Here is a 22,690-nt window from a genome sequence, read left to right on the forward strand (position 1 = left end):
GGCGTACCAGAAAAAAGTTATGACGGAATTTAAAGTTGTGAGCCCAGCCGTGGCGTTGAAGTATGTAGCGCCTGTCAAAAGAATAGAGACAAATCCGCCTGCCCTCCTGCGCGTCAACTTAAGAGGGCATTCAACGAAAACGTCGTAATAATGTAAAATTGATAGTTTTAGTCGGCAAAATGCTACACTTTCCGTCATCTAAAAGACTTATTAAGTTCAGGATTCGATTAGGACATCTTCTTAACTTACATGTTGTGAGACTGAATTTTTAAAAACTAACTCACTTAATTAATTATGATTTTTTTTCTGGTGCATGTTTAGGAAAACCCGCGAAAAGTGCTGACTTAGTCCGTCTAATTTGTAAAATTTGGATAGTTTTGAATGCTTCAAGTGGTAAATTTGTATTATGTATATCCTGTACTACAATCTTCTGAGACTACTTCTTTGTTATAAGGCTTTAGAATAGAGTAAATGAGGATATGATGAATCCAATTTGTTTCAGAAATCACCTCAGAATAAGTGTCAATTTCTTCGAAAACTTACGTGTTTTTGAAGTAGTTTTAATATAAAAATAATCTGCAACGCTTACTCAAACAGATTTTATGCAAAAGTTTTCTATTAATTGCAATTTAATATTTTTGACGATTTTTTAAAAATGCCTCCTTATTACCGGTTACGCGCGCTTGCGATGTCAGTACCGCGGCAGAGCTTGTAGAGGCAGGACGTATGTTAGTCCGCTCCGCACGCGGCTCGACGATCGCGAAGTAATTTTGTCATTGTGTGCGGCACCCGCCGTGTCCAAAACCGCACTTGTGTGCGTGTTTGGCTGTACTGTTGCATGTATACTGCGACCGAAAACTTTGATCCTTGGGTTGACGACTTTGGTAACTAACTAATTAACTTGACTAATATTTTTAGTAAGTATTATTTATTATTGAATATCATTTTAGGTTACTGACTCGTTTCAACAAAATCTTTGACAATAGATGGTACTCAGGATCTGATGATGAAGTCAGATGGTAGTCATGAGTTCTCATCAACCAGGTCTTGAAACCATTTCGTGTTTGGGCTCGTTTGATTCACCTCAACAAGATTTTTGACAAGAGGTGATGGTACCCAGGATCTGATGATGAAGCCGGAAGGTAGTCATGAGTTCTCATCAACCAGGTCTTGAAACCATTTCGTGTTTGGGCTCGTTTGGTTCGTCTCAACAAGATCTTTGACAAGAGATGGTACCCAGGATCTGATGATGAAGCTGGAAGGTAGTCAAGAGAATTCATCAACCAGGTCTTGAAACCACTCCGTGTTTGGGCTCGTTTGGTTCGTCTCAACAAGATCTTTGACAAGAGGTGATGGTACCCAGGATCTGATGATGAAGCCGGAAGGTAGTCATGAGTTCTCATCAACCAGGTCTTGAAACCATTTCGTGTTTGGGCTCGTTTGGTTCGTCTCAACAAGATCTTTGACAAGAGATGGTACCCAGGATCTGATGGTGAAGCCGGAAGGTAGTCAAGAGTATTCAACAACCAGGTCTTGAAACTCTTCTGTGGTTGGGCTCGTTTGATTCGTCTCAACAAGATCTTTGACAAGAGATGGTACCCAGGATCTGATGATGAAGCTGGAAGGTAGTCAAGAGTATTCCACGACCAGGTCTTGAAACCACTTCGTGTTTGGGTTCGTTTGATTCGTTTCAACAAGATCTTTGACAAGAGATGGTAATCACTCTTTTATACTCTGGCGCATCCACTGTCTCAGTGTGTCAACAGTCAACTAAAGCAGGTAGGCGTAGCGTAGAGTTGTATTTCCTTACAAAAAACTAATACCTATATGTGGACCTTCCTGTGCTCCATGCAATTAAAACAGCATAATATTTAAAAACCGGCCGAGAGCGTGTCGGGTCACGCTCAGTGCCTACACTGAGCGTGGCCCGACACGCTCTCGGCCGGTTTTTAAAGCCGCGTTGGTAAATAGCCGCTCGGCTCTTCCGTAGTTTTCCATATTTTTCAAAAACTACAGAACCTATCAAGTTCAAAACAGTTTTCCTAGAAAGTTTATAAAGTTCTACTTTTGTGATTTTTAAATATTTTTAAATATATGGTTAAAAAGTTAGAGGGGGGGGGACACACTTTTTTTCCTTTAGGAGCGATTATTCCCGAAAATATTAATATTATCAAAAAACGATTTCAGTAATTCATTTTTAAATACCTATCCAACAATAAATCATACGTTAGGGTTGAAATGAAAAAAAAAATCACTCCCTACTTTACGTGTAGGGGGGGTACCCTAATAAAACATTTTTTCCACTTTTTATTTTTGCACTTTGTCGGCGTGACTGATATACATATTGTAACGTTGCACGTACATGTTTTAATTATAAGCTTTAATTTTATTATTTTACAATTTTAATTATACAAATTTTAACCAAATAACTTATTTATAAATTAATTTTAATTATAGCTGCATGAATTATTTTAATCAATTATTATTTTTATTATTTATTTTAATCAACTAACTATTTATTTTTACAAATTTAACAATCAATTTTAAATTTAAAGTAATTATCTTATTCTACTTTTCTATTTTAAAGTACGACTAAGAATATAATAAAATAATTATGTTTTAAAAAACCTCTGTAATAGACATCGCAAGGTTAATCCGACCGTCCATGCGCTATTCGTATCAACTGTACTACGACCGGTCTGAGCTGACGTCACGGAATAATCTGGAACTGGCGCGAGCGCTGCCCCGCCGCGCCGCCCAGTCATCAGTCCGCGCCAGCCGCCAAACGTTACGCACGTACGTACCGTCGCGCACACGGGCCAGCCCGTGTCGTCTCGCGCGCTGTACGAATTATAATTTTAATTATTTTCTGGTGGGCGCGGACACCTGCAAATTTATTTAGTTTAAATATATTCGGCGACGTAATCACGAAATAACGAGTTCCCGCACCCACGTACTGGGTGCGCCGTTATTTTTAAAAAAAGGAGACCGTTCGGCCGACGTGTCACACCGTCACCAGCATCCACACACACAACATCCAGACGGCTGGGTTGGAGCCTGAGTCGTTCGCCCGCCGTCGCCCCTGCTCCTCTTCAGCGCTGGCCCCCACACCTGCTGCGGACCACCGTCATAACCACCAGCCAGGGCAGTACCGCTCCGCGGTGGCAAATTTTAGACCCGGGCCTTGACCACCCACGACCCTATTCCAAATTTTAGTTTTTTTTAAATAAATTATTTTTGTTAACGTACTGGTAGAATTTTTATTTATGCCCTACCAGTCCTAGACGTTACAATATTGGTACCAAATTTCAGCTCTCTAGTTCTAACGGTCACTGAGATTATCCGCGGACGGACGGACGGACGGAGGGACAGACAGACAGACATGGCGAAACTATAAGGGTTCCTAGTTGACTACGAAACCCTAAAAACACATTTTAAATATAAAAAAAAACTACTTAAAATTAAAGAAAACCGATCTTAGTTCCATTATATATATATATGTACCTAGAAAACATCATCATCTTCCTTGCGTTATCCCGGCATTTGCCACGGCTCATGGGAGCCTGCGGTCCACTTTGACAACTAATCCCAAGATTTGGCGTAGGCACTAGTTTTTACGAAAGCGACTGCCATCTGACCTTTCAACCCAAAGGGTAAACTAGACCTTATTGGAATAAGTCCGGTTTCCTCACGATGTTTTCCTTCACCGAAAAGAACCTAGAAAACATATCATATACAAAATGAAATAAAACTAAGAAAACGGATTATATTCATTATACGCGATATAATCTGATTCCATAAATTTATTTCATGAGTAACTATCGCGGTGACAGAAGACAATATTATATACACAATTTATTATATTATAAAAGTTTTTTAATTTATTTCTTCCAAGGCTACACACGTTTTAAAAAAAACTGTGATAAGTTTAATAATTAAACTAAAAGGTCAAGTATTTATGCACGAAATCATGTATGCAAATATGTAATATATATGGTGGTGTTTTTACGCAAGTATCAATAATGGTTAGTCCGCAACGCTACTGACGGCGTGGCGGTACCGACCATGAATGCTATCCCTTTCGCTCTAGCCGCACGTAAGGTTGGTTCGAAGAGGATCGCACGCTATGTCTGTACCGCAGGCTACAATCGTTATGCTTCTGGTTATAGTGTGCGTCTGCACACAGGCGCACGCCAGCGCCGCCGGCGTCGAAATGCGAGCAAGCAGATTTTTTGAAAGCGCTCTTAAATAGGAATTTATTTTTAGGCACTCGCACATCATCTCTACTGACTAGTGGCATTAATATAGTCGAAATATAAAAGTAATTAGTGTAATTACACTAGTTTTCCATTTTCCTCCTGAGAGAACCTTCTACAGTCTCAATAACGTCTAATCTCATGTCATGTCCCTGAGAGACATCTCCTGGCGGAGAAATTTGTAAATCAGTTTACCCCTGACAGCCGGTCATTTTTGCGACTGTTCAGCAGCTGTAGAGCTGTATGGCAGATTAGGCGGCATTGTGGTTGTAGGTACTGATAGTAGATGATTGATTTGATGTTTGTATTTATTCTTAATTCATAATTGACACTAATCGATGCAAAAAACAAATGTTACCGAAAGCAGTGGTTTATATATATGATAAACCCCTATAACGGAGCTCGTGGACCATAGACTGGTCTACATCATCAAAATACGTCCTATATACCAATATTACCAATGCCGCTGTCAATTATAACAGTTTATGCTATTTCCCCCCTAGAATTTGCCCAACTGTTGCCACGTGTTTAGGTCTCTCAGGAGGAAAATGGAATGGGATGGTGTAATTACACTAATTACTTTTATATTTCGACTATATTAATGCCACTAGTCAGTAGTAGAGATGATGTGCGAGTGCCTAAAACTAAATTCCTATTTAAGTTGACGCGCGCAGGAGGGCAGGCGTATTTGCCTCTATACTTTTGACAGGCGCTACATACTTCAACTTTAAATTCCATCATAACTTTTTTCTGGTACGCCAAAAAAATAAAAATATATTGACAGGTAGCAAATAGGTAGTAAATATTGACTAAGATATCAATTAGTAGTGTTGTCTAGAACTATGTAAACGAAAAATGGTCCAGACATCCTGACGTCAGAATGTCTGGCCACTTTATTCGCTCGATTTTTCAATATCAGTGGAGGTACCAAATATATGTACTCAGGTACCAAATAGTATCAAATAGGTACTAAATTTTAGTATGTACTAAACATCAAATATCTGTAGTGGTCCAGGGGTCCTGACGCTCACAATTATCAGATAAATTTATTGTAATTATTGTTCATAATAATTTTGAGTCTATATTATACAGCCTCCCACTCCCACTCTTCTCCTTAATGCTTTTTCTCATAACTTAAAATGGACGAGTTTTTTTTTACATTTGCCTAAAATAAGTATTTGTAGCACACGGCTATTAAATAACAAGCAAGTAACGGATACCTTAGCATTCCCTGAGGCATTCGCATATAACCAGCATCTGCCTGCAAGCAACCTTGCATGGTCTTGGACAAGTCACGAAGATTGAAGACATAATGTGATTTTGCTGGCGTAGGCAACAACTCCGCACAAATCTTTTGGTATACTTCCACTGACGCATTGACTATAGGTTCGCCTAAACAGGAGACTTCCGTTACGAAGTCTTCCATATGTCCACATAGTATAGCCTGAAAAAAGTTATCTCCTTTAGCTGCGATATGTCGGTTGCTAAGAACTAAACAGCTTTGGATGAGCCGAGCTAAAAGCTATACATGAATGATGTGTGCGTGACTCCATCTGTAATGCCACCATAAAAGACAGTAACTAACCTTAAATATAGTCTTCATAGCTTCAGAATTAGGCGCCGATATGTAGAACATGGCGAAATGTCGTGTGAAGCGACCCGTGAGCGGGTTCCGGCCGCCGCCGGGCGGCGCGCAAGCGCACGCCAGCACCACGTCTAAGATATCCTTCCAGTACAGCTTATCGCGGTCGTATAAGCCACCGAAGTCAAGAAATTGCCTGCCAATTCATAACAGCTATTGTAATGCCTGTCATTTGTAGTTGGAGGTTACTTCTGTCCATCTGTGCTTATATTTTTTCAGGACCCAAGACCAGTGGCCAATCGCTTGTGCTCCATGGCAAACGATACGCGATTCTGAAAATCGCGTTTTGTTCGCCATGGAGCGTTAGTGACTGGCCATTTGTCTACAGCCCAGGGTACCTCAATAGTTCGATAGTAGGTTGCGCGCCGTATACATCTAACTTAGGCATGTTAACGTCGTCTATGAATATTATAACTTTCTTGCCCAGCGGAGCTCCTATTGCCTTACGAGGCCGCTTGTCCAGTCTCAGTTCAATAACTTCCTATACCGTGAACAATGAAAAGGAATTGGGTTAACAGGTTATTTTGTACTAGCATTTGATAAAGGCAGTTGCGTTTCGTTTAAATATGTGAAAGAGGGATGTGGTTTTCAAACCAATAGAACGTCTTTATTTATTTCCTCTGTACGGTGATTATTTGTTCGAAACGCCTATCTTAAACCTATAAAAGAAGTTCTAAGGATGTAGGTAATAAGGATTTAATGACTTTACAATGTCTGATTAGAAATAAAACCAAAACGCTTATTTTTTTATGAAAAATGTGTAGGGGGTGTAAAAAGTGGTCTCATTAAGATACCTGTGTCCGCGAACTGCTGGTTTGCGCCGAGAAACTCATCATAACGGGAATGAATGTACCAGATGATGCCATCTTGTTGAGTGTCTCCGCAGCAATTACAGTTTTACCCACGCCTGTTACAGATTTTAACTAATTTAAAAAGCCTAACTAACTAATTTAAAAGTATTTAATTTTTTAAAAAGCCTTATACAGGGTGTAAACCTAATACGGGCGAACCTCTTAACGGTGGTGAGCTGGTGAGTATAGGACATAAAAAATGGAATTAGATAACTTTTACTTAAAATTGAAATACTTTTTTTTATCCATACAAAATAATTCGGCCCGCAACGTAAAGCAAACACATTCGTGTTAACCGCTCGTTGACAGTTGTCATTGATTGTCATCGCAACCACGTTTACAATACATTGCTGCTGGGAAATTTTTCAAAAATTCATTATGGGCTGAAAATTAAAAGTAATTCAAAAACACGTCTTAATTAATGATAACAATATTGAATTATATGCTTGGTTTCATTTATCGCCCTTATTAGGTTTACGCGCTGTATAATATGAATCTCATCACAAAGCCTTCCCTTAAATGCATAGTGATGTATACAGGCTGATTCATGAGTCGTGAGCAGGAGTGAACAGGGTACTGGGGAGGGTCACAAAGGTAAATTGTGATATTTTTTTTTCTTCACTATGACTTAATTGATAGTTAATCATCAATTAAGTCATAATTAGAACGTAATTGATAATTAGCTATCAATTAAGTACTTATCAATTAAGTCATAGTTAAGAAAAATAATCACAATTCTGTGTTGCCCCATTATGAAAGTTGCTCAGCGTGACCCTCCCCAGTACCCTGTTCACTCCTGCTCACGACTCATGAATCAGCCTGTATATGCATCATGCATTTTTGACTTTATTGACAGCATGTCAAAATTCTAATTTGAATAAATCTTTGTCAAGGTCATGCATTTAAGGGTTAATATTCACAATTCGGAGAGTGACAGTGAACGTATTGAACTGGCGCAGTCGGTAGGATACGAACTACGAATCGAATCCATCTACTTAGTTTAGATTTTCCTATACGTAACAAATTATTAATGATCCTTGTACATTTCAGTAAAGTTTGAAACAAATATTATTATAATGGCTCAGCCTTACCTGTACCTCCAGTAAACATGACAGGTTTATTAACTCCAAGAAGCTTCTCGGACAAATAACCATATCTCACAGTGTCCACGGTAGGGACCAATGTTTCGAAAAATGGTTTGTTGCTGTCATATACAAACACTGGTATGATTTCGGCCCACACTTTCAATTTCCTTTGCTTTGTGTCCATGTACATATCAAAGAAATTAAAGCCTTGCGGGAAACTGCAAAGAAATATTTTAAAGAAAATTCTTAAAGTTTCCAGATGGTTAGTTGGGCTATTATGATACCGAGGTAGTATTGATATTGCGCTGTTCCAGTCACATATTGTTATGTATCAATTATAACAGCCAATGTGGGAGCACCATTAACGTTAAAAATTTACCCCCTTAGTCTTATCGATCCTATAAAAATCGTGTCTCTTTCCGACGTATTGGTGTGATAGAAAGGGATAAACGATTTTTATCGGTTTGTTAACTTTAATGAATGTTTATGAATAAGGAGGTAATAATATAAAATTATTTGTTAGATTTAATAAACTGTAATGAAAAGGTATGTTAATCGATATAGTTTATCAAGTTATTAGTAATCACTGAACTACTGAGGTCGACTGAACATTATTAGGACACGTACTATTCGGCCTCAGCGAATTCTTCGAACTGTCGTTTGACCACCTCCTCGAAACCTTTGCGATTCGCTTCCAGGATGTTGCCTCCAATGCACCAAATGTAGCAGAAAATGAAACAATGGGCTATGTAGGTCTTAATCGCTGCCTTGTCTGCAAATCGCTCTCCAGGCTCACTCAGTAAAGCTCCCATGAGGTAGCATAGTGCCGACACCTTGCTTATATCGACCTGTAAGAAAAATACTTTCCTTTTTATTTTTATTTGATCGTTTTTTAATTCACTAATCAAAGTAATCAAGCACGACATTAGCCAGCGTTTGGGAGCGATTCTGATAGAACAGGCTGAGCAAATTTCAATTGAATTATGACGATTATCTAACACATGCATAGCCTGGTTTGTCAGAATTGCTGTCAACTTAAGTAGTTTTTGGTATTCTAGCACAAATTGCTTGTCACACCTGTTTTATTCCGACCAAACACTTAGTGTTAACGTGAATGACTCCCAAGTCCAGCATCCTGAACAGTTCGTATAGGAAGTCAGAGTTTTCTTGATTGAAAAGATTATTATCTACGCCTTCTTCGAGCCACGAGCGCACGTACGGTAGGTACCCCATTTCATTAGGGTCTATGTAAACCATGCCACAGCGCGACACAGTGGCTGGCGAAGCTTGAGCTAAATCTGCTACCTTGAAATACATGAAAAACAATTAAATTATCCCAATTTGTTTTGTACAAAAATCATAACATGAATAACTTCTTAGAGGTTGCCATACCTCGAATACCATATGCACGTATGGTGTTAGTTTGATTCTCTCGGAATTAGACAAGCACAGCATTTTATTATCGTCTAGTACGGTGTTCATATTCTCGATCCAGACGGCGTCGACTGGGCCGTCGCAGATCAACCATTGATGATCCATTTCTACGCACTAAATAAAATGCATTAGTGAAATGTTTCAAAAAATATGATATGGGACAAATCTACATGTGTACCGAAATACTTTGGCTTGGAAATAATAAAAAATAGCGTGCCTGAAATAAATCGTCACTACTTTGAAAAAATCTCGTATCTCACGCTGCTCCTCAAAGTTAAAACGCAGTAAGTCTATATGCATTCCATACATACTTACTACAATTTTCATTTCATTGACAGACGAAGATACAAGTTTTTTTAAAAGTAGTGACGAAATGTCATATACACAGAAAAAATACTCTGGCTTCAAGAGATGCAAAAAATTAAAATTAAGGTAATTTTAATTTAAAATAATATAATTTGTTCGTAGAATAGTGTGCCTGTACAAAGAGACTTAAAAAGTTAAATATACCTAACTAAGGGCAGTTAACATCTTCGTGTAACTAACTAACTTCGTATCCGTGGCAACCCGGGAACTCTCGATGAAAAATTGTGTGTGTATAATGCGTTATGAGATTGACATACTTGCACAGCCGTTCTCAAGCTAAGCGGCAGTATCCCGTCGTGCCACTCTAGCGTTTGCAGATTAACTTCACCGTACAACTCGCCGATGGTCAAACTCTTAGGGTTCATAATGTATTTGTGCACAGGCTGGTTCTGCGGCCCTTTCACGCCCGCTTCATACAAACCTTCGTATGTATCGGCTAGTATCTATAACACATTGACACCATTAGTAGACAGTAACTTAGTAGTACAATTGTAAGTAGTAGTAGTCTCGGGTATTTTTAGGGTTCCGTACCTCAAAGAGGAAAAACGGAACCCTTATAGGATCACTCGCGTGTCTGTCTGTCCCTCTGTCACAGCCGATTTCTCCGAAACTACTAGACCGATTTACTTGAAATTACACGTATGTAAACAAGTGGCCCAAAAACGGACATGTAATATAATTAAATGAAATTAAACGAAATTTAATCATAGGGGCCACTTTTGGGGGGTAAAATTGAAAATTAAAAATCAAAGTTATTAGAACTATATTGTGTTACATATCAAATGAAAGAGCATTTTATAAACATCTCAAATATATTTTTTTTATAGTTTTTATTTTGGTAATTTAGAAGTAATTTAAGAAAATAAGCAAAAAATGACCATTCCCCCCTTATCTCCGAAACTACTTAGCGTAAAATTTTCAAAAAAATACACGAGATAGCCCTCTACCTGTAGATTACAGGAAAACCTATTAGAAATCTACAGTCAAGCGTAAGTCGGAGTTAAGAAAAAAAAACTCAAATTGAGATTTTTCACTCACTGCCGCTGCAAGTACTTACTAAATGTTTTGAAATTTTGTGAGCGCCATGGACAGGTAGAAAGAAATTCATTTCTGTTTAGAAATTGTTAAAAATTTTAAGCATTTGCCAAAATGACTTAAGTTCCTACTAAAAAAGAGGCGCTTACGACTGTTTAGAACTGCACTGACCATAATATTGCCCTAATAGGTCCAAAAAATGGTGTATATATACGAAAACAAAAAAATTGTGCCACCGACAACCAAAATCTGAAGTCTATTTGCTCTATCTCTTATAGTTTCCAAAATATACGCAAAATCTTTAAAGTACAAATCTAGTGTACACGTTGCCATTACATGTCGTCAGGCGCTCATGACCTTTTTGTATGGAAATGTCGAAATCCGACTTGCACTTTACCGATTTTCATAGAAAGTTGTGTTTTATTATAGTTTTGAAGGAGGTTTCTTGTTTTTAACCACCAACGCAAAAATATTATAATAATAATAGGTTTGACGCTTGACATGTCTGTCTGGCATCATAGCTCCCGAACGAATCAATCGATTTTGATTTAGTTTTTAATGTTTAAGGTGAATTCGTCGAGAGTTTTTTTTTGTACCACGTAGGTGGCAAACATGCATACGGTCCGCCTGATGGAAAGCGGTGACTGTTACATATGGACACCTGCCACTCAAGGAGTGGCACATGTGCGTTGCCGACTCGACTCATTAGAAACTTGTACAAACCTGTACTTAGAAGGGGCCTGGGTGCCGACGACTCAAAGGACCGAAGGAAGGAGGGGGAAGGAAGGAAGGAGTACCGCACCCTCGTTGAGCTCTGGCTGCCTTACTCACCGGCAGGAACACAACAATGAGTAAAGTCTAGTGCTACTTGATTGCGGTCTTTTGTAAAGCGGAGGTATTAGACTCTGCTCTACCTTAGAGTATATTCAATTTAGTATTAGAGTTATCAGTCAAGAAATTTAAATGCAGCGCCATCTATTATTAGTTTCGACAACTTTTCATGTGACTTTCCATGCCTAAAGGTTCGCACAAGTCTCAAGTCGCGTAAATTACTTAGTAAATTTTGCCGAGAGACGGCGCTAAATACAATAATACTCATTAGAGTACCTATACTTCTAGTCAAAGACATATATAACTCCGTATAGACAGATAAAGTCTAAGAATAAAACGTACTTACCTCAGTACCACACAGAAGAAGGGCTCAGCTAGATAAATAAATAAATAAATAAATAAATATTATAAGGACATTCTTACACAGATTGACTGAGCCCCACGGTAAGCTCAAGAAGGCTTGTGTTGTGGGTACTCAGACAACGATATATATAATATACAAATACTTATATACATAGAAAACATCCATGACTCAGGAACAAATATCTGTGCTCGTCACACAAATAAATGCCCTTACCTTATAGATGGCGCTAATATTAATATTAACACGCTTTTATTAGGTCGTCGTGTATGTAACTAACTATGTAATGGAATCTACGGAGGCTAATTTAACCATCTTCCAAGGATTGTAGCGTAATGATAATTGGCAGCTGTATGTAGTTCTGATGATAGTACAATAATATGGTACTGTTGAACTGATCTGATGATGGAGCCGGAAGATATGAACTGGAACTACATGATGGAACATCGTATCATAGCTGTTTTTGGGTTTCTTAGAAAAGTCTTGTAATGAACTTTGACTACGATTAGGTTTCAAGGTCTGATGATGGAGCCGGAAGATATGAACTGGAACTACATGATGGAACATCGTATCATAGCTGTTTTTGGGTTTCTTAGAAAAGTCTTGTAATGAACTTTGACTACGATTAGGTTTCAAGGTCTGATGATGGAGCCGGAAGATATGAACTGGAACTACATGATGGAACATCGTATCATAGCAGTTTTTGGGTTTCTTAGAAAAGTCTTGAAATGAACTTTGTCTACGATAAGGTTTCAAGGTCTGATGATGAAGCCGGAAGATATGAACTGGAACTACATGATGTAACATCGTATCATAGCTGTTTTTGCGTTTCTTAGAAAAGTCTTGTAATGAACTTTGACTACGATTAGGTTTCAAGGTCTGACGATGGAGCCGGAAGATATGAACTGGAACTACATGATAGAACATCGTATCATAGTAGTTTTTGGGTTTCTTAGAAAAGTCTTGTAATGAACTTTGACTACGATTAGGTTTCAAGGTCTGATGATGGAGCCGGAAGATATGAACTGGAACTACTAAAAAGATCAACGTAGTATTTAAAATAAGTTGGGATAGGGTTTTCTTGAGACCCTTAAGAGCAAGTAAAGGGGGCTCAGGGGCGATCGAAGCCCCCACAAAAAAGACTGATCAACGTAGTATTTAAAATAAGTTGGGTTAAGGTTTTCTTGTGACCCTCCAGAGGAAATAAAGGGGGGGGCTCGGGGGCGAAGCCCCCGCAAAAAGAAAGATCAACGTAGTATTTAAAATAAGTTGGGATAGGGTTTTCTTGTGACCCTTAAGAGCAAGTAAAGAGGGGCTCGGGGGCGAAGCTCCCCACAAAAAAAAGATCAACATAGTATTTAAAATAAGTTGGGATAGGGTTTTCTTGAGACCCTTAAGAGGAAATAAAGGGGGGCTCGGGGGGCGAAGCCCTCCGCATAAAATAAACATCAACGTAGTATTTAAAGTAAGTTGGGATAGGGGTTTCTTGTGACCCTGAAGAGCATGAATAAGGGGGGCTCGAGGGCGAATGCGGGGGGCATAAAAGAAAGATCAACGTAGTATTTAAAATAAGTTGGGATAGGGTTTTCTTGAGACCCTTAAGAGCATATAAAGGAGGGCTCGGGGGGCGAAGCCCCCCGCATAAAAGAAAGATCAACATAGTAGAGAATGCCTTAAAGCATGAGTCCGCCTTTTGTACTGCAAGATTTTCTTTTATCACTGCTTCCAGTAGTTCCACAGGTGGTAAATGATCTTTATTACTAGATTCACCTACTTTTATCAATTTTAAAGCACTAGTAGATAAAATGCGTTTTTACCCGCTGGTATTAAAGGACAAAACACGTGTTTCCGAGCTAGTGAGGGGAAAAATTCAATGTTGGCTGCTCGCGTGCGGTCCGTTTGTTAATGTAGGTAAGAATTTAGAATAGCGTCATTTTGTGAACATCAAAGGAGTGAGCCTTCTGTACTTGTACTATTATACATATATTCTGTGACAAAACTAACAACATGTGTTCCAAGTACAACATTCGAAATGCCGGAAAGTTAGTCGGTATCGACCGTAAATTGGCGAAATCCAATTTACGGTAAAATTAACACATGTGATGGACCCTGCCGTCTATAATAAATTGCCGCAATATGTGGTTGAAGCGCCTAGTGTGTCGAACTTTAAGTACCTATCGCTTAAAAAAATGGCTGGTCGAGCACCCGTTCTACACTTATGACAATTTTTTTATTACCTAATTAGAAAAATATTTTTGTGCATTTTTTATGTGAATATTGCCTAACTTTTTGTAATTTCAATCTTCTGTCTATTTATTCTCTAAGTATTATTGTTGTATGAATATTATTTTTTTAAATCAAATCTTGACGTGTAAAATGGCGTTGAATGAATAAATGAATATGAGTATGAGTAGTATGGTTATTTTAACCATTGAAAGTTTGTACGGAACCCTCGGTGGGCGAGTCCGACTCGCACTTGGCCGGTTTTTTTCACATAGCCGAGTATTTATTTAATCCATCACTTTCACCCATTCTTTCACATCTATTTCACCTATTCGTCAGGCCATATTACTGGCAGGTGCTGCTTTTGCGTGATGCACTCCATGAAAATAGGTGATATGATTGTTGTTGGAGGTGCCAAAATAGGGATCCCAGATGTTTAAATTCTTACCCCCTTATTCATAAACGTTCACTAAAGTTATCAAGCCGATAAAGTTCGTTTGTCACTTTCCGACGTATTGATGTGATAGAAAGGGACAAACGAAGTATCGGTTTGATAACTTTAGTGAACGTTTATGAATAAGGGAGTTAGACTTAACAGTACTCACGTGTAAAACTACGGTCTTTCCTCCGCCCGTCGGGCCGACTAACATCACACCCCACCTTACAATCATCGTCTCGTGCAGCTGGATCACTTTACGAATCTGGCACGCCTCCACTTGTAACTTCTTCTGCAGGAGGCAATTTACTGTAAGCAAGAATCGTGACAACTGAATAAAGCCACATACAAAGGAAAGGGTTGAGGATCTTAGTCATGTTTTATGAAACGTGCCGTTCGATTGATTTAGGGAGGACCCCAAACATTAACACCGTGTCTTAGTAAATTTTTCACGATCTGCTACAATTCGGCATATATCCAACTTCTTTGTATCTTGAATAAATTATACTTACTGATAACTTCTTGCATTATCCCGTAATCTCGAATTGGCAAATCAACTCCAGGGAAAAGATCCGACAATATGCCCGCAAATAAAATAGCGTCGGCTGCCAGAAACTTTGGCAAATTACTGTCGTTCAGGGCGCACAGTAAGGTCATTTCCTCGTGCTGATCGGGACTGGCTCGCTTCAGAGCTCCAGCCATCACCTACAGAAACAAAAACAAATGTATTTCTGACAAATTATCCTAGGTTAGTATGTTCAAAGGTTCCATTGAATACCCAATTCTATTTAAGATTATCATTATTATAAGTTTACCAGGACACTCTTGACAGCACGCATTCCGAAATCATAGTGGTCTTGCTTAGAAAGCTGTTCACTGGATAATTTGTACATTTGTACCATCTTTTTTGATAAGCTTTTTGATGACTCAAAACCCTCAGAATACAGGATTACCTCTGCTATAAGAGCTGCAAACACACAAACGTATCGTTTAATGTATAAACATTTCATAAGAATGATAATAAGATTTTTTTAAACATTGTAGGCCGTTACGACACGTCTTTTGATAAAATATTAAACTTGTTTACTTGCTACGGGCTACGGCGTTGCATCTCGTAGCAAAGATTCGTGTGGAAAAAGAAACGTTACCATAATCGGGCACCATCATCGATATGGGTCGGAAGAGAGCCTTCAGGTTGTCAGGCAGCTCAGTTCTGCCCGCGTAGCCTGGGTTCATGGTAATGAAAGCCGCGCACGTTCGGACCAATTTGATCTCTCTTCCTTCGAACATAAACCTGTAAAGTGGGAAGATTAATTTATAAGGACGTAAGTAAATCAAAGGTTATTTGCTCAAACTAATGATGTAATAAAAGTGGTTATTGACCCCATATGCCTACCAGGCAACTTGGTGCACTGCCACGTGGCACACTGTTACTTAATGCATAACTAAAGACACTACTCGCAAGTTTCGCAACCATAAAAAAATAAAATTACGTACCGGCTTTGTTTTGCCACTTTCGCATTTCTGATAGTGATGAGTTGTTGGGCAATAACAGAGAGCACCTCGATATCAATTCGATTGAACTCGTCGAAGCAACACCACGCGCCGGATGTCGCCAATCCGGAAAAGAAACGGCCCATCATTTTGTAATCAAGACCTATAATCAATGTAACCTCCTAATCACTCTAAAACGAGGTACACAATAAGCCCAAAAGCAAATATCTACTTATAAATTCTGCAAGGTCTTTAGACCACGGGCACCTTTGCATGGTGGTTGGCCACCAGCGATGAGAGCTGACTCATTTTCAAAAGTCAAAAAGTTATGTAATCCGTGTGTCTTGAATGCCTTGTGAATTAATTTTTGAACCATTTTGACGCCAACCTTATTTTATTAATTTACAGATTAGACATTTTATTAATAATATTATAAATATTACACGTTCATCAATAAAATTATTTAACAGCAATTAAATTAAGATTAATACAATTTCAGTCTAATTATATTGGGTAGTATAGTTATGATGTAGCAGCTACGAGTAAGTAGCGGATGAGGCAATTATTACTGGCTGTAAGCACCTTTAACCTGTTCACTTGCCTTCAGAACAATTGAACACGACACATTGAATAGCCAGAGCCTTCGCCAAATCCTTCGTGGTCTCCGTCTTTCCGGTCCCGGCCGGGCCGGCGGGCGCGCCGCCCAGGTCCAGCTGCAGGGCGCCCATGAGGCACAAGTAACAACGATCCGTCAGGGGAGTTATGACCAGTACACCTGTAATTAATAATTATTATCGTATAACTACTAATTATACGATTATACCTAGTACGCTCAGTAGATATCTGAAGATTGGTATGGCCACTTCACAGAGGCTGTGCGGTAATCTTAACATGCTGTGAAGACAACTTATTAGTATACTATACCTTCTGTATTGGTGTAAAAGCGCCAGTTGAGGTACTTTTGCCATAGAGCGGATTAATCGTTACAACACATTATACTTTGTGAGACGTATACAAGTATAACAATAAATAATGCCCGTAAGAAAACAGTGCTCGATAGACGGCACGACGTACCTTAATAGCTTGTTATTCTTGAGTAATTACTACTTGAGTAATAGGACTAATGTCCTATTACTCAAGTAGTAATTACTCAAGAATAACAAGCTACTAGAAAAATTACTAGGTGTCTTGGGGTCACCTCCAACCCCCAAACTTACCCCCAGCGCCTAAATATTCGTGGCCGTAGATATACATAGCGCTGGACATGCGAGCAACGCAATTGTCTATATCATCTTCCCAATAATAACGAATCATTTTAAGCCATTCGAAGTCGGTACTGAAATAGTAATATAGTAAAGTAGGTGGGTTAAGTATTGTAGGTTAAGATTTATATTAAATGATATAAATACAATTCAATATAATACTGACGCTTTTTGGACATGTTTTTCCACCATATGCGATATAGTGTCCCTAGCGTGGACATCAACGGTGATCAAGGCACAGAGTACTTTTCTAAACAACGATGTGATGTCTTTGCGAGTGATAGCTGCCAGATCGTTTAAGTCTGCTATGCAAGTCTTCTCGTATCCGAGTAGCGCGGTGTCGATGCGCAGCGGGATTTCAAGATCGAATAGGGCGTGGACTCCTTGGGCCCACATTATCTGAGACACTGTTAATACTACCTGTACAATACATAATACTTTTTAAGACGTTTAACAGTTCGTGAAAAAAATATGTCATGTAGAGCAAAAAATATAGTATATTCTTCTACGACACATATTAAAGGGAGAAAAAGATTTTCGATAGAACGTAATATCCTTCAGACACATGGCCATTACTTACTTGATTGGGATGTAACTCCACCCACTCAGTTCGTGGACGCAACTGGTAGTCTTTCAAGGCAATCTTCATACATCGCTTCACGGAGGCGAACATGGCTTCCTCGACTTTGCCCAGCCAGTCCTCAACATTTCCTCGAGCTTTTAGACCCTGTATTTAAAAGTTTTGAGTACGATATCTATATTATAAATCTATCTAACATAAGAGATAACTTTACGCTATATATGCCGATGCGGTAATCACCTTGCCCAAGTTAACTCTCTCTCCTTCTGGTGACAGCATCGCAATGATGTCCGTGGTGAGGTCATCTGGTTTGGCAGTCTTTGCGAGCTTCGCTTGCAACATGTCTCGAGTATGGAAAGACATCTCCCTCTCAACAAGGGTACCGTCTTCTGCGATTTCCATCTCGCTCTCTGGAAGTTTCACTAAGAACTCGAGCTTAGCCATCGCGTCGAAGCATTTGCGCAAGTGTGGTTGCACTGCGTGTGGATTACGAGTCTAGAAGATGGATACATATATAAAGTATGTATGTACCTACTTATCAGTGGCGGAGCGTCGATAGAACTCGATTCCTAACGGGTTCCCTAAAATTCTCTAGTAGTATCTGTAGAAGTCCATACAAAACAGATGCCAAAAACCCCTCCGGCTTTACCAACGAAAATTTTCACGCCCCGCCACTGCTACTTATTCATGATCGAATCACCAAATCTATCAAACTAAGCCATCCGGATCCGGATCCAGTTCTCGCCAGCAATACTCGCAATACTTAGCCATTTTTTAAATATTTTTAAGAATGGTTCATTTTCATTTCCTTGGATTCATGACATTTGAGTGGAAATTATAATTATATCATTGCAAGTGAAAGAGGATAGCAGGACTTAAGTATTTACCTGTGCCAGAATTTCCAACAATTCATCGTTGGACAAGAAGAAAAATCTCGGGAACGCAACACGCTTGGTTTCCAAATACGCCTCCAGGCATTTCATGATCTGGTCAAGCATTTCATTGTTCCGCACAAACTCCTCGTAGAGTTTCGGTTGAGTTGCAGCTGGCATAGCTAATGGGACCTACGCATATTTACAAATTTTCATTGGGAAACATATCATTGTTATATCACATAATATCACAAGTTGTTAAAAAAATATTTGTAGATATTCAGTTCTTAAAATGTCTTCAGTAGCTATTTACACGTACTTACCTAATACCACAGAATATATAATAGTACAAGTACAGAAGGCTCACTCCTTTGATATTCACAAAATGCCGCCATTCTACATTTAGCCTAAGACCGGTACGATATTTTTGAAAATAATTCTATAACAGTAGTTTTATTTCATATACAGCGTTTAATCGCAATTTAAAAAACCTATATTTTCGAATCCACCAATAGTTTGGAATGGAAGATATTAAAAAAAACTACCCTCAGAAAATAAGCGTTTTCTTTCAACAAAATACCTCACAGTAATTTAATGGTGGAAACTTGTAAAAAAAAATCAGTTTTAAGGTTTACAACCCGAAACCACCTAAACATATGACGGGAAATAAGACTATTTTTATTGATATAGAATTTTAGAATTTTGTCTAACGTGCTCTAGAGCAAATATAATATCAGATATTTTTAAGCAAAAATGAATAGTACATAATATTTCAGAAATTTTACATACAAAAACCACCAACATATTTATATGGAAATAAAAAAATCTAAATATTTGACCGGGCAAATTTGAAACAGATAATAGTACGAGGTTGACTTTTATTGTCCCTATTTAACAATATTAACAGCATGATAATCCACCCAATAAGTTTGACCTTTATTTAACACTTTAATTAAATAATACATTTACATATTTATGCGTGGTTTGGTTTGGACCTTAGGGTCTTACATTTAGGAATCCATATGGCAAACCACCACGCCAGTGGAGCTGGGCAGAGGGTAGGTGATGAGCAGTGTTGCATGCTTTTTATTCTGTTCTTCTATTACACATTAACGTAAATGAGGAGGCACACTGACATTTTATCCCGCCAGGCGGCGCCTATGCATGTCACTGTCATTCATATGTGAGAGAAAGAAAAAACATAATTATCAGATTCTCGCTCTCACGTATGGATTAATATGGTGGCGCCATCTGTCATATCCTTTGAGTGTTCCTCCTCATTACATGCCTGTTTCTACATAAGTAATATTTTAGGTAGATTAAAAACAGACGTTTCCTACCGATAATAAAGCCAAAGTAATTAAAAAAATTACATATTTATTTTAGGCATGCGATTTGACAGTCGTCGAAAAGAGTATATACTTGTCAGTACATACATCTATCTCACGTTTTTCTCTTCTACCATTTGACAGATCTCCGTCATCTTGTGAAATGTATTCTTCCAGTCTTCAGAATCGTCGTAGCAACGCTTGTTACAAACACGCAAAAGCTATGCAAAGTCTAATTTCGACCCATATGTCACGGCCAGGTATAGCCCCGGCGATTATCGTTAGACTTACAAGCCACAGGTCACGAGTTCAAATCTCAGTCGTCGCATACGTAGATATTACAGCTTTTTTAATTCATTTTTTTAATGTTTTATTTATATTATAAGTTGATGAGTACAAGCTACTGCAATGACGTTAAATACAAGGACGCACAATTCATAACAAAAATGTTTTAAAAATCTGGGTCTAAATTGCATTTATAACATTCTTGTTGATGCTAATAACGTTAACTTCTTATCTGCTTAGCAAAAAAAATCGTTCATGCCATAACCAACTTAGTGTATAAAGACCTAAGTATCAAAATTGCAAATGGAACTGCGACACACTAAAAACTCTTTATCAAAATACCTTTTGTCATAATATGCTCAAATGACTTATATGTCAAAATGAATTGCGAACGAATATTGAACGAATGGAGCCGCTACCAATATATAATAAGTATGTAGGTATTAGATATTTCCAATTTATTCCATAAATAGAAATACCTAAAAAAGGCCGCAATTTTACTTCTTCATTACATAAACTTTAAAAATACCCTACTGTATCATCTTTATCTTGGTCACTTGTACTCCGTTTAATACAATAAATGTATGTAATGTATGTATGTGTAAATTTCCTGAAATAAATGTCATATCTTGTTGTCACAAACAAAAATTTACAGGGCTTCCAAGAATCTCTAGCTGGAAGGATACAAATTAAAATATTTTCTATGAAAATAATTAAATTCGACAGCAGACAACCCAAAGGTTAATCGGATTTATTTATTATAGGCATTTGTTTTAAATTAAATACCAGTGGCTCTGATCTGATAGTGGGATATTCTTTAAAATTTATTTTCAAAAGGAGATTTAATGTTGGTAATGCCATTCAAATAATATTAGAAGTGTCTACGCGAGTGTTCGAATTTAATTATAGGATAGCACATATTGAAAGTACTGTAATATGGGTACAAAAGCCTGCCTATTGAAATATAAAATACATAGCAAAAAGTATAGAAAGGACCTACGACTTTTCGACTTTTTATTTACACTACCTACATACCGACCATACAACTGACTCTAATTAATCTTGGTTTTAAAAAGTGTAAAATGTAGACCTAAGTGCGTTTTCACATTATCCGATCCGATATCGGAAGTTGGACCGATATCCCATACATTACAGGCGGAATCTTGGATTCTCCTATTGATATCCTTCCGACATCCGTTATCGGATCGGATAATGTGAAAACGGTCTAATAGCGACTCAATAGTTTTTGTTCCTTGACGGTCATTAATTTGAACTAATAAAATTATTTATTTAAATCTATACAATTACAACGAGTATTATAATTTGTAATGTAATCCAAAAAATTAATTTATAGAAATATATTCTACCCTTTTTGCTTGTTTTCTGATTACTATTTAGCCAATTTTTCATTGAGTCATACCATGGACTTTCAATAGGGACTGAGCTCACACTTTTTTTGCCATACTAAATTGAACTTTATCACCGGTGCAGAAAGGCGTTCTTATCATACTAGTAAAAGTGTGTCCACAATCCACATGAGAGGGTCAAAGTTGGGGCTGGGGTCCCTCTCGCACGTGTGATAGTAGTATTTTTACCTGTATGATAACTAAGTTTATAAACTTCTTAAATTATCTTTGTATTATATCGAGGCAAGGATACTAATACCTTGTAACGAATTGGTAAGTCATTATTATGAAGCCATAAAACCAAAGATTTGCTCAATTAAAAAACCTTTAATTCGGTATGAGTAGATTTGGTAGTAACTTTGAATATTGACTGGTATCCCCAAATAATGACAGTGATGACGTCATTCAAATAATTTTGACAGTGGCAATAGGTGCGAGAGGGACACCAGCCCCAACTTTACCCTCTCATGTGGACACACTTTTTGGCCTAACAACTCAATCTACCTTAATAATATATAAATCTATGAGTCATACCGGACAACTGTCACTGTACATTTGTAATCCTTATTACAAGGGCATAACGTCTAGCGATGGTTAGCTAAGACAGAGTATTGCGGTTAGTAGGAACGATGTTGAACCTTAGGTTACCTTCAATCAATACTAATACTGAAATACAATTTTAAACTTATTGCATTACATGTGTCTAACAAAATTTCAATGAAATGGGTTGTAAATCTAAAAATAAAAAAATCAATATTTAAAAAGAGAGGGTTGAAAAAGATAAAAAAATAATAACAAAAAAAAAAGATTTCCACTGCCGAGGATCGAACCCACGACGTCAGGTCAGGAGCGCGCCCATCGTCTTACGCTACTATAACTGAGCTATTTAAGCGATAGTAAAGGTGGCGAAATATATTATTATACCGCGATGTAATGAAAATAC

The 22,690-nt window shown here is 38.0% G+C and overlaps 1 protein-coding gene across 1 annotated transcript in view; it reads right to left on the bottom strand.

Annotated features, from left to right (window-relative positions):
• LOC125240486 (dynein axonemal heavy chain 6) overlaps positions 1–22,690 on the bottom strand; it is a 104,969-nt gene that overhangs the window by 71,190 nt on the left and 11,089 nt on the right. The window contains exons 19-38 of the mRNA XM_048148380.1: positions 18,744–18,920; positions 18,097–18,351; positions 17,857–18,003; positions 17,443–17,696; positions 17,232–17,350; positions 16,616–16,789; positions 16,018–16,177; positions 15,669–15,814; positions 15,336–15,487; positions 15,033–15,225; positions 14,690–14,829; positions 9,892–10,077; positions 9,227–9,382; positions 8,912–9,139; positions 8,462–8,682; positions 7,841–8,052; positions 6,693–6,805; positions 6,237–6,379; positions 5,842–6,034; positions 5,477–5,700 (exon numbers count right to left, since the gene is read on the bottom strand). Coding sequence (XP_048004337.1) covers positions 5,477–5,700; positions 5,842–6,034; positions 6,237–6,379; positions 6,693–6,805; positions 7,841–8,052; positions 8,462–8,682; positions 8,912–9,139; positions 9,227–9,382; positions 9,892–10,077; positions 14,690–14,829; positions 15,033–15,225; positions 15,336–15,487; positions 15,669–15,814; positions 16,018–16,177; positions 16,616–16,789; positions 17,232–17,350; positions 17,443–17,696; positions 17,857–18,003; positions 18,097–18,351; positions 18,744–18,920 — 3,593 coding nt within the window. The remainder of the gene's footprint in view (positions 1–5,476; positions 5,701–5,841; positions 6,035–6,236; positions 6,380–6,692; positions 6,806–7,840; positions 8,053–8,461; positions 8,683–8,911; positions 9,140–9,226; positions 9,383–9,891; positions 10,078–14,689; positions 14,830–15,032; positions 15,226–15,335; positions 15,488–15,668; positions 15,815–16,017; positions 16,178–16,615; positions 16,790–17,231; positions 17,351–17,442; positions 17,697–17,856; positions 18,004–18,096; positions 18,352–18,743; positions 18,921–22,690) is intronic.

The sequence above is a fragment of the Leguminivora glycinivorella genome, chromosome Z, assembly GCF_023078275.1.
Source record: "Leguminivora glycinivorella isolate SPB_JAAS2020 chromosome Z, LegGlyc_1.1, whole genome shotgun sequence".
NCBI classification, from domain to species: Eukaryota; Metazoa; Arthropoda; class Insecta; order Lepidoptera; family Tortricidae; genus Leguminivora; species Leguminivora glycinivorella.